We start from the raw sequence: 13,373 nt of genomic DNA, 5'->3' as shown, positions 1-13,373 counted from the left end.
GGAGTGGCTTGCAGGAGATCATTCTTCATGCAGGATGTAGGGCGCAAAGGGCACTGAAGCATGTGGCTTGTGGTTTGTCCTTGTCCACAGTTGCAGGACGTGTCTTCTGTTATGAAGCCTCATCTCTTCAGGTTGTCTCTCGATCATCCAACTCCTGATCGTAATCTGTTTAAAGATTTCCACGCCAGCCAGCTTTCATCATGTCCAGGTGGTAGTTCTTCAGCTTCAGGCATCCATCTGTGCAAGTGAGGCATCGACTTCTTCCGTAACTCCAGCCTGGCCTTCTCTGGTGAAACGGTGAGCTACTCAATGTCCTCAGGAAGCTCTTTTGCAAGCTCAGCCATTGCTTTGGTGGATTATGTCCGTGCAATGGATGGGCACTGTTCTGTTCCACTTTCAGTCTCTCCTTGGCGTTTCGTTGAGAGCAGTGTCTGGCATGAGATGACCTGTACCAGACTGGTTGAGCATATTTGGCAGCAAAAAAGCACAGTGCCATTGCAGAAGAGCGAATAGTTTGTGGATATGAGCTCCACTGTGTCCCCACTAGTTTGCAAATTAGGTTGTTTCGAGTGGAGATTTTCATTTTAGTGATTTTGCAGTGAGTTTTGAATGTCAGAGCTCTATAAAGAGTGACTCCCAAGTATTTAGGGGTGTGATGATGCTGGAGTTGGATGCCTGTCCATTCAATATGTAGCTCATGATTAGCTTCCCTGTTCCTTAAATGAAAGGCGCACACCTGTGTCTTTAAAGGGTTTGGTATGAGTTGGTTCCGATTGTAGTAGCTTGACAGTGTTCTAAGTGCTGTTGTCAGGTATCTTTCCACTGTTTCAAAGCATGAGCTCTGCATAGCAAGGGCTAGGTCATATGCACATAAGAATCTCCTTGAGCCTGGGGTCAATGGCTGGCCATTGGTTTAAATGTTGAAGAGAAGTGGAGCCAAGATGCTTCCCTGAGGTAGACCATTTTTCTGTTCTCTCTAGTGACTTTGTTGTCCTTGAAATTCAACATAAAAACCTAATCATCATTGTAGATGCTACCCCTCTATACACCAACATTCTTCATGCCTATGGCCTTGCCACTATCAAACACTAACTCTCCCAATGTCCTTGAGACTCTAAACCCACTACCTCATTCCTCACACATCTTATCAACTACACTGGTGTCCAAAATTAAAGTAACTAACTGCTATTTCCCCATTCTGTGTCTAATTCATGGTATAATCATACAAACTGTCAACAGATATTACAATTGTGTTCTGCACTGAAGATGGCATTCCGATCAACTGACAACCATGCCAGCAATGAGATCAGGGCTCCTATCAGGCGGGGTAGTGCATCTTCATATTTTCACGGTGCAATGACTGTTCCATAAAATTTTGGGCATGCAGCCACATAAATTTCACTTCTTCTTCTAGTATTTTGGCTCACACTGAAGATGGCTGGATGATATACACCTGAGATATTAGAAGAAGAATGGAATTTTATGGGCTGCATGTCTGAAATTTTATGGAACAAGTAGGGTACTTTTTGCAAGGTAGTCCCACATCCACATCACTGTGGGCACAGTCACAGATGGTTCAGTATGGCAAAGAGAAGGTGCCTACAGACTCTTTGATGTGGAAAGCCATAGGAAGAAAGCCGCAAACTGATGTGGCCCAATGGCTTAATGTAATCATTCTGTTATATCTCAGATGCGGCAACAGTTTATAGAGACCGAAACTCTAGCCCAGAGACCAGGACAGGGCTGCCCACATGTGACATCAGAAACAATGGACCATTATTTGGCTGTATGGACACAACAGTACCGCCTTACTACAGCACTGTAGCTGGCATCTGACCTCACTACATCCCCTGGACACATTGTATCAAGGCATAGTGGCTCCAGCAGAGTAGCCTTTATTGTTGGAGACCTGCTCTCTGTTTACCTGTGGCATGTCTTCACAGAAGGTGATCTCTAGAGTCGATCCATCAACATGCTACCTGTATGGTCAAACAGTGGGCCAATGTTCTTTTCGCAGATGAGTCACGGTTTGGTCTGGAGAGTGATTTTCAATTCATTTTCATCTGGAGGACATGTGGAACATGATTTTGGGGCCCAAACATTGTGGAAAGAGACTGATGTCAAGAAGGATTTCTAATGGAGTAGGCAGGGATTATGTTGACCATTCGAACACCTCTTCATTAAATTGTATGAGTGAATCAGCAAGACTTAACTGCTGTTGGGTAATGTCATGAGATCTTGGGATCTCATGTGTAGTTTTGTGAGGTGCTGTGGGCCCAGACTTTGTACTGATGGACAATAATACTTGACCTCATAGAGCATGGGTAGCTGATGTTTTATTGGAAATGGAAGATATTGCATGTATGGCGGGGCTCATTCACTCTCCCGATTTGAATCCCATAGACCATGTCTGGGATGCACTAGGAAGACGGATTGCATCACATCAGCAGCCACCGACCACTCTCAATACTTTTGAGCAGCTCTGCAGGAGGAATGGGCATTATTGCCTGAACATGAGATTGATAACATCATTCACAGCATGTCCCATCATTGTCAGGCCAGTATTTGTGCCAGAGGTGGCCACACATTAACCAGTTGTCAGAATGTGTGAGCAAATCCATTAAGTTGAAAAAATGAAGAACATTTTTGGTCTACCATTATGCATGTTACAGTTGATCACGTTCTGTATTCTTTGCAGTTTCTACTTTACTGTCACCTGTTTATACTGTTTTATGGCAAAATAAATGCAATGCAATGGACACCAGTGTATATCCTCACACACACCTACAGGGAAGGTATATACACAAATCCATGCTACAGCCATGGGCACCTGCAGGGTATCCTCCTATGCCAATCTTATTATGGACGACTTAGAGGAAACCATCCAAGCATCCCTAAGCCCCAAATCCTGTGTATGGTACAGATTCTTTGATAATATCATCATGATGTGGACTCAGGTCCAATACAACATATCCACAACCTCAACACTTCTCTACCATCTGCTTTATCTGGCCCTCTTCAACCCAATATGCCAACTACCAGAACTTATCTACCACCTCACTGATGGTTTCATCCAGACCTCTGTTCATATTAAGTATTACCTGCATTTTAAAAGCTGTCACCCCTTCCATGCCAAAAAATTGCTCCCATATGGCCTAACTACCTGTGAAAAAGAATTCCCTTGCCCACTGTGCTGAAGGTTTCACAAAGAGCTTCACAGAAAGACACACCTCCCAAAAACTAGTTCTTAAACAGATTTCCCGTGCCATATCTTCGCATTTCCCACCTCCCAGAGTCCCACCATATGACTACAAAGTGACACCTCGTCATCACCCATTATCACCCTGTAGTGGATAACTGGACTGTATCCTTTGCCAAAGCTTTAATTATCTAATCATCATATTGATAATTACTATTAAAAACAGTCTTGATCACGATTTATTTAACAAGGTGACCGGTTTCAACCACTACTGTGGTCATCTTCAGACCATTGAGTAGGAACCTCTTTCTGTTGATTCTTCAACAGAAAGAGGTTCCTACTCAATGGTCTGAAGATGACCACAGTAGTGGTTGAAACCGGTCACCTTGTTAAATAAATCGTGATCAAGACTGTTTTTAATAGTAATTATCTATAAGACATTGATCACTGCTGTGCCCATAATGTATTCAAAAGTAATCTAATCATCATGCCCAAAAATTGGGTCATCCTACCCAAGATCCTTTCCATCCATCCTAAAGCAGTATTCCCTCACCCACCCAACCTACACAACAGCCTGCTCCATCCCTATGCCGTGCACACCCCCATTCTCTTGCCACACGGGTCATATCCCTAAGTAAGACCCAGTGGAAGACCCAAATGTAAGACCTGCCCAGTCCACCCACCCAGCACTTCTTACTCCAGTCCTGTCACAGGCTAATCTTATCTTGTGAGAGGCAAGAGCACCTGTGAAAGCAACCATGTCATATACCTATTCTGCAACAATTTATGTTGGTATGACAACAAACCAGGTGTTTATCAGAATGAATAGCCACCATCAAACTGTGGTCAAGAACAAAGTTGACCACCCAGTGGCACATCATGTAGCTGAGCATAAAATGCTTGATTTCAGTGGCTGCTTCACAACCTCCAGTGCCAGATTATGTGAACTATGCAAGTGGGAGCTGTGTTTGCAACACTTCTTTTGCTTTCTTAATCTACATGTACATGTACATCTACATACATACTCTGCAAACCATTGTGTGATATGTGGTGGAGTGTTACCCTGTACCACTATTAATCATTTCCTTTTCTGTTCCACTCCAAATAAAGCAGGGAAAAACACCTGTCTATATGCTTCCATAAGAACCGTAATGTTTGTAATCTTGTCTTCATGGTCCTTACGTAAAATGTACATCGGCAGCAGTAGGATCATTCTGCAGTCAGCCTCAAATCTCAGTCCTCGAAATTTTTCCGATAGTGCTCCTCGAAAAGAATGTCACCTTCCCTCCAGTGATTCCCATGAGTTCCCGAAGCATCTTAAATGCTGTCAGACCTACTGGTAACAAATCTAGCAGCCCACATCTAAAATGCTTAAATGTCTTCCTTCAGTCTGACATGGTGCGGCTCTACTCAAACAGTACTCAACAGTGGGTTGCACTGGTGTCCTGTAACTGGCCTCCTTTACAGCTGAACCATACTTTCCTAAAATTCTCTCAATAAACCAAAGCTGACCATTCACCTTCCCTACTAGAATCCTCACATGTGCATTCTATTTCACATTGCTTTGCAGTGTTATGGTTAGATGTTTTAACTGACATGACTTTATCAAGCAGCATCTGCAATAACTTACATTTTTCTACATTCAAAGCTAGCTGACATTCATCATGCCAAATGGAAATTTTGTCTAAGTCATCTTGGATCATCCTACAGTCACTTGACGACACAGCCGGCAGCTGCCAGAGGCTGCAGTCATGTGTGTGTGATATGTGTGTGTGTGTGTGTGTGTGTGTGTGTGTGTGTGTGTGTGTGTGTGTGATCTACTTTTGAGAAAGGCATTATTGGCCGATAGCTTATATTGTGACAGTCTTTTTGTTGTGCCTATCTGCAACTCAGCATCTTTGCTCTATTGTGAGTGACAACTTTCCTTTCTGCAATGTTGTTACATTCCATCCTGGATTTTCCATTGTTTGATTATATTCAAAGTATTGTATTTGAGGTTTTATGTGACAGAGTCTGTTACTGTCATACTATGGTCTGGACTTATAGTATTCTGACTGGTGAATACAATAACATTTACATAATTTCAAGTGATGAAAATAAAAAGAACAAAAGAAATACACAGCTAAATGACTGACAGGTTAGCAGCATCTGTTCAGTCACCATGAAATTCTTCTATCTTCTGATCTTCATTTGTTTTGAGATCTTTGTAAAAGTTATGGAATGTAGCTAGAACAAGTGAGCGGAGATCCAAAAGATCTTTCTTTTTTCCTTTGGAAATGGGTAGTGTGTCATGATAACATTTTCCAGGTGGGAGTCAAGCACCTATCTTCCATCTATGAATCAACCTTTTTGATTGAAACTGTTCATCCTTATTGAGACTCTTTTTTTAAAAAAAAAACATTGTACCATACTCTTTCATAAAACAAATCCAAAAAACATTGTACCATACTCTTTCATAAAACAAAGCCGTTTATACATCCTGCCATGTAAATTGATTTCCCTGTGTATCCTTTTTTTGAAGTTGTAAGGTGTCTTTGAGAACACCAGCAAAAACCAAGAAGTCGGTATGTGACAGTTCTGCAACTGCAGATTTCCTTTTCTTGCCAACTGAACACACCGGTTGATACCAGTCACACAGATGAGCCACTGGGACTTGCAACATCTCCTTTTGTTTTTTTATCAGACCATGGTCAATGTCACATTGTAAGTGACTATGGCCACTAACCATGAACTTATGATTAACTATATTCAGACTTGGATTTTACTGTTTGGCAAACAACAACGCTGCAGGTGCCTGAGTAGAATGTAGTTTGTTTCACTTCTGAAGGAATTGACATCAGCTCCTTGAAAACACGCATTGGAATCTAATTTCCAACATGAGCACCCTCTACTTCATGCCACATGTAGCAATTTATGCTACCCATACTGGTTTCATCCATGGTCAAATTTTATGGCAACAGTGGCTGTTTATAAAAAAACAGCTTAATTATTCAAAAATGCAGTCAGCAGACACTGTTGTAAGTTGAAAATGTAACATAGCACCAAACTATCTGAGCAGGAATGTTTTTTGTCTTTGTCCTTTTGAAGGTATACATTGTCTGCCTCGGGGTAATGAGCAGCTAACTCATTGTTAATTTCTTCCATCGAACTGTCTTTCACTAATGCAAATTTCTTTTTATCGTGTAAAACATCACATTTGTGAGACGTATTCACTTTAGGCTCTTTAAATGTAAGGCTCATCTTATGGAACTCTCGTATATGTGTCTGAAAAGTGGCCTATCCTTTCTGTCACAGTAGAGCTTGTGCATTGTTTGCAAATTCAGATATGATGGGAGAAGAACCCTAATACTTTCTCAACATGTTTGGTGTGATTTATAATGAGAAAATGATGAAATGTGGTCTTTTACTTCTTTTAGTTTCTCTGGAGAGTGTTTGTTACCAGTTGGTGCTTTTCCCCTGTTGTCACCGCTTAAACTTCCAGATGCATTAGCATGTTGATTGGTAAGTGCAAGTGTAATGAACATCTGGACCTCATTCATGAAACATCCTCTGCAAACACAAAATTTTATTCTGAAATGAAACAAATGAGTAATCATATGGCATTTTGCTTTGTCGGGATCCTGTGTCCTTCTCCATTATTTTGGAGATGCTTTCGAGTCAATGAAGCTGACCACATAGCTTACTCTTTTGTCTCGATCTCCAAGAGCCCAATATTCATTAAATCTTTGTACCCCAGCTGTGTTCTGTTCATCAGTAACTTTGTCTAGTTTTTCTTTACATCTCAAACTGCACATTTTTAGAGGTTTGTTTCCTTTGACTGTTATATATTTTTGTGCTGTGTTCCACTTTTGTTTTCGTTCTGCTCTTGGTTTTTGAGAATGAATACCTTTCACAGCATTTAGTGCAGACATTTTTTTCTGGTTCAGCAGTTACATAGCCAACTTTCTGTGCAGTACTGTCAATTTTCTTCCTCTTTGAAGGTCACCCAGCAGTCACAATCTTAAACACATTTGTATCTTCATCCTCACTTGATTCAATCTCTTCCGGTACATACTCTTCGTCAGTGTCACAATCAACAGATATGTCTGACAAAGGATCACTGTCATTGCATATTGCATCCTCAGCATCCTGGATTATTCCTAACCTCTCCTCAGTTAGCTTAGATAACACATAGGAGAATGCGTCTTCCTGTTTTTCCACGTTAACTACAGTGTTTCACACACTTATTTCTTGAAGAGCTGAAATACACAGAAACAAGCTTTAAATAAAAGGAAATTTTGCATGTGAAACAGCTATTTATAATAATACTTCTTCATGTATTCACTACTGCACATTACCAAGAGCATTTATCTGTTACATGTTTCATCATTTTTGTCCTGTGTTAAAGATTTCTTTGCATGTTCTATTATTCTGAATGATCTAAACACGTCTTCAAAATTATGCAGTTTTCTGTTACTACTATTCTGTCATATTTATGTGATCAAACCAGCACACGTGACTATATTGTACACTGAGAATAATCTGTTTTCATACTCTAAGCAAATGTTTAAAAACATCAAATAGTACTCAAAGAATTACCACCCATCATTATACTATTAAATGTGAATAAGTCTGTTTTCATACTTCAGGGAAATGTTTATGACTTCAGGTAATACTCAGACAGGTAACAATATATTATAGGTATTCTGTAATGGTAGGATGCATTGTTTCAAAGAGATTAAGTCATCATCTGCGTTATTTTTTATGACCAGGTCAAAGAGTGCTACAAGATTTGTACTATGTTGCACTGCAGTACTAGTAATGTAAGTTGACTTGTACTGTTTTTCCCTAAATAGATAACAATATGTTTACTTATACTATTAGGACCAAATGACATACAGAATAGTCTATTCAATGCCGATTTAAACTAGTAAGACCAAAAGATCGAAATCCCTTCTAGGACTCTGACCATAGACTTACCTTCTTTTGACCCTTTTCTGATTTACTCTCTCTTTCCCTGGCATCCTAGAACAGCCACACCAGGCTTGTCAACAAATGACTGTATAGAAGCCTTAGACCCACTTAGCAATTCTGCAGAGGACCAGAATTTTCTGAGGTTCTCTGCAAGATTGAATGCTAAGGTATGACTGTAGTAGTTATTGTAAGCTTTGTGCATTAATCTTTTTACAGATTAAGAATTTCTGTTAACTTTTGCTTGTCATCAGTTGTGCATTCTCTATTGAACAGAGTGTGCAGCAGCTTTTGCATCCTCAAAAATTTTTAAATTTTATTATGAAACCACAGTGAGCCTTTTCCATCCTTAATCCACATACTTGGTACATACTTCTTCAGAGTATGATTTGCAATTGGCTTAAACTTTGCCCATAATTCCTCCACACCCATTGTACTGCAACTAAATGATGACAATTCATTGTCTAAGTGGCATACTAACAATTGTGTACCTGTTGTTTCTAGGAGATATACTCCCCTAGCCTTCTTGAATGACCTATTAACTTTAGTAAGCAAAGTCACTAAGATGACATCATGACCACCAATCACTGTCTCTATTATGATGCTGTTTATTTGGTCAGGCCTATTCATAGCTACCAGATCTAAAAAATTTCGATTGCATGTGGGCTGTCGAACTAGCCACTGAAGATAGATTTCAAAATATGTGTTCAGATGAACTTCACAAGACTGTCTGCTTGTACCCCCTCCAATGAATCCATAGATGCCTCAGTCTATATTTGGTCGGTTCAAGTCACCTCCAACTAATATTATATGATCTGGGTATCCTGGCCTCATTCTCCACTAACCCATAGTCCTTACACACTATATCCAACAGTTCCCCCTTCTTCTGTCCTGTCATCCCCTCCCAATCTCCATCTCCAAGTCATATTATCATGCACCACACCTCACCAGCTCTGGCACCCATGTATCATGTGCCTACCCTGTACACCTGCCATGCCTCCCTCCTGCATTCCTTGCCAGCAAACCTGCTACCTCCTTCTGAGTCATAAGATACCCAACCCCTCCTACTTCCAACCTCTCTCCCTCTATCACAAGCTACCCAACCCCCCCCCTCTTCCTGCCCCCAACCCCCCCTCTCTCTATCTCTCTGTCTCTCTCTCTCTCTCTCTATCTCTCTCTATCCACTCTATTCAACAAAATACACACCTCACCCTAGTTCATCTGCTGAAGTGCAGTCCCACTATTGTGTGTCCAGTGTGTCCAGCCAGTACAACATAAGGACACAATTGAGTGTGTGTGTGTGTGTGTGTGTGTGTGTGTGTGTGTCAGTGAGTGGTCTCCTTTACTCCTAAAAATACGTAAAATACGTAAATTCTGTCAAAAATTTCCATACTCCATGCTTTGAATGACTAGAAATTCAAACCAATAGTAACAATAACTTTCATTTATATTCAATATTAACATATATTTTGAGAAATATTGTTAATCACTGATGTGTGAAGTACATTTGTAAATGTGTGCTGGTAACATTTACAGTAATGACCATCATAATGGGCCATCAATTGCAAACAAGATTGCAAAGCAGCAGGCAGCATGGGAAGAAAAGCATACAGGAAATTTCCGAAGAATATATCCATGCAATGACAGTGAAAAGTATGAGCAGTTCTTCAATCAGACACAGAGCTCTGTTTTCCAAGACACAGCAGCTTCAAGAGCTCGTGAGGAATGTTCCCGCCAACAGAGAGAGGAGATAGAGGTACCAAATGTGTATAATCAAACTAAGCAGCATAGGTACTTAAGTATGCCATTTGAATCTTGTTAAACCAGTAACAAACTCCTTTGAAAGATGTAGTTTATGTATTAAACAGTATAGTATTTTATAAATTGATTTTTAATTGGGTCTCATTTAAGCTATGAAAGTTACAGTGCTGAAAAATTTCATATTGGAATATTGCACCTGCATATGTCAGAATGTCTATTCTCTATATTTTCAATGCCAAAGAAAAATTATCTTAAAATTTACCAACCACCTAGACTTTTTTACATCAAAATTCATTTATTCATCATGTTCTGTAGATTCCCTCAAGGAGGAGAACCTTCAAGGATGTGGAACAAGTCAAGGTATAAATTAGCAGAAGATGAGGAAAACATAGAAACTTAACCTCTATATTCTACTAATAATAAACTTTCACTTTGCTGAAAGTTCCTGGCAGAGTAAAACTGGGTGTCGTATTGGGACTCTGATCTGGGACATTTGCCTTTTATGATGCAAGTGCACTGCCAGTTGTGCTCTTCATGCATGACTCCTGACCTGCCCTCAGAGCTTTACTTCTGCCATTATCTCTCTCCTACTATCCCAACCTCACAAAAATTATCCTGCATAGTTAATGGGACTTGCACTCCTAGAAGAAAGGATTTTACAGAAAAATGGCTTAGCCAAAGCCTCGGGGATTAATTCCAGAATGAATTTTTACTCTGCAGAAGAGTGTGCACCGATTTGTGTAGGTCATTTGGTAAAGCATCTGCCCATGAAAGACAAAGGTCCTCCTTTCGACTTCCGTTTTGGCACACAGTTTTAATGTGTCAAGAAGTTTCAGATCGGCACACATTCCACTGCAGATTGAAAATACATTGTGGAAACAATCCCCAAAGCTGTGACTAAGCCATATCTCTGCAGTATCTTTTCCTCCAACTACAAGTCCTACTAGGTACACGGGCGAACTTCTCTGAACTCTGGAAAGTAGGAGAAAGGTACTAGAGGTACTAGTGGAAGCAAAGCTGTGAGGACAGGCCATGAGTCGTGTTTGGATGGCCCAGTTTGTAGAGCATTTGCCTGCATAAGATGAAGGTCACAGGTTTGAGTCCCAGTTCGGCACACAATTTTAATCTGCTAGGACATTTCAGATCAGTACCCATGTTGCTGCTGAGTGAAAATTCACTCTCCAAACAGTTGCTATGTTGCTTAATGCTGTTCATGCACATGCTATTTAAATTTAAACAATTAATTAAATTTAAAAGAAAGCTTCTGCTTTGAATAATGCAGCTGATCCCTCAGATATACCTGTAGAGCTGCTATTTATCTGCTAATAGTAGCTCAATATTTATTTAATTATGACATTAGTTTCCAAATGAAATATGTACCTGCATCTGTAAATACTTAGTCCTACTTACAGTATGTTACCACCTGCCTTGCAGTTTTAGACTGTATGCCATGTAACTGCCAGAACTTTTCAATTCCTGAATCTGGATATTCAGATAATTTGTAGAAAGTGTAGCTATGAGGTATGTTTTTCATTTTCTTATGAATTGGCAGGGGTTCCTAATTTCCTGCTTTTTGTTGGATAGGAGCTTGTTGAATATCTTTCCAGCAGAGATCGTGACACCATTCTGAACACGAGACAAGAAGCAAAGTCTACATAAAATTCTTTTTTGTGTCTGCTATGGTGATTGTGTAGATCACAGTCCACCTGAAACCAATTTTGATTCTCGGTAACAAAATTCAATATGTGTGAATATCAGGTACATGCATAGTATTTTGGTTTTACACATTTGTATTCTGGTTGCTATGGGTATATTTCTCAATTTTATTTGTAATTCACTGTTGCTATTTGAGTTTATATACTGTCATTTTGTCAACTGGGTGTAATGAGTGGAGTTGTGGATGCTAGAAAGTGGAGTGCCAACTGGAGAAATCAAAACATTTCCAACACGTTCTTCTGTTTGAGTTCAATAAAGGGGTGACAGCAGTGGAGGCAACCAGAAACATTTGTGCCATGTATGGAGATAATGGCATTGGACAGAGCACAGCAAGGAGGATCAATTGGATATTAGTGACTCTCCACATTTAGGAAGACTTTTAGAGTTTGATGAAGATGTTTTAAGCACATTAATCCACATCAGTATTGTCGAGAACTGGCAAATGTGATGAACTGTGATCATTCCACCAATGTGCAACATTTGCATGCACTGGGAGAGGTTCAAAAATTGGGTGTATGTTTACTGCACACTCTAAACCAAAATCACAAAAATCAGTGAGTGGCCATGTGCGCATCTCTGCTTGCTCGTCATCAAATGGCTCATGAACAACACCAACAATTCCTATCCTGTATCATTACTGGTGACTGGAAGTGGTAGTTTTATGCTAACATAAGGAAAAGAAAGGAATGGTTGAGCTCAAATAAAGTAGCGACTCCTCGTACAAAGACCTGCACACATCCACAAAAGATAATGTTATGCATCTGATGAAACAGCGATGGTGTGGTGTCCTAGGAATTTCTTCCCCAAGGTTTAGCGATGACTGCTGACATTTATTGTCAACATCTGAGACATCTTGCAGATGCAGTATAAGAACAGTGACCAGGAAGTCTGCGTTAAGTGATGCTACTTCCCGAAAATGCCCAGCCACTCTCTGCTGGACTTACAAAAAACACTACCAAGGAGTAGTGTTGGGAAGTCATTCCACACCAACCTTATTCACCTGATCTTGCGACCTCAGATTTTCATCTTACCCACTCTCTATCGAATGACCTTCAGGGAACTTTCTTTCCAGATGAAAATTTGCTCCTAACATGGCTCAACAAGTTCTTCACCTCAAAACCACTTGATTTCTAAAGTTGTGGAGTTGAAAAGTTACCCCAGCTTTGGCAGACTATTGTAAATAGTGAAGGGGAATTTTTTATTGATGACTAGAGTCTTTGTTATGTGTGTCTGTTGTGTATATTAAATGTACGTGAAAATGCTAAGAACTTATGCACCAATCCAGTAGGCTATTTTGAGAAGTGAGTCTCAGAATTCCAATATCTTTAAAAATGCTTCTGTGAATGAACTGTTAGCTACTTTACATGGTAAACTTACTGCTTACTTTTTCCAAATAAATGCTTTATTAATTTTAGGTGCACTGCTGCAGAAGATGATTCCATAAGATATAAGGGAGTGAAAACATGCAGACTAAGTGAACACACTTGTCTTCAGGTCAACATATTTAGTGATGTTTCTAAAGGCCAAACATGCTGAACTCTGTTCCTAAATGTAAACTTGAATATGAACTTAAATTTAAGCACCACTCAGAGATTTGGCCTTAGTCCTGTTCCAACTGGTTGACCGCTACCTACGAGGCAGTACAAGGAGCCCTCTATGATCTTGGTGCATCTGCTCAGTATGACACCAATCCCTCCAGCTATTATTGCAAGTAGATAAGTCCTGATGATGCAGCTCCTCATTTAGT

At 40.0% G+C, this 13,373-nt stretch overlaps 1 protein-coding gene across 1 annotated transcript in view; it reads left to right on the top strand.

Annotated features, from left to right (window-relative positions):
* LOC126199400 (tubulin polyglutamylase ttll6-like) overlaps positions 1-13,373 on the top strand; it is a gene marked incomplete at its 5' end in the record, with an annotated part of 426,833 nt that overhangs the window by 248,213 nt on the left and 165,247 nt on the right. The window contains 2 exons of the mRNA XM_049936319.1: positions 2,791-2,795; positions 9,732-9,905. Coding sequence (XP_049792276.1) covers positions 2,791-2,795; positions 9,732-9,905 — 179 coding nt within the window. The remainder of the gene's footprint in view (positions 1-2,790; positions 2,796-9,731; positions 9,906-13,373) is intronic.

Source organism: Schistocerca nitens, chromosome 8 (assembly GCF_023898315.1).
Source record: "Schistocerca nitens isolate TAMUIC-IGC-003100 chromosome 8, iqSchNite1.1, whole genome shotgun sequence".
Taxonomy (NCBI): Eukaryota; Metazoa; Arthropoda; class Insecta; order Orthoptera; family Acrididae; genus Schistocerca; species Schistocerca nitens.
This window is presented reverse-complemented; position numbering and strand designations above follow the sequence as displayed.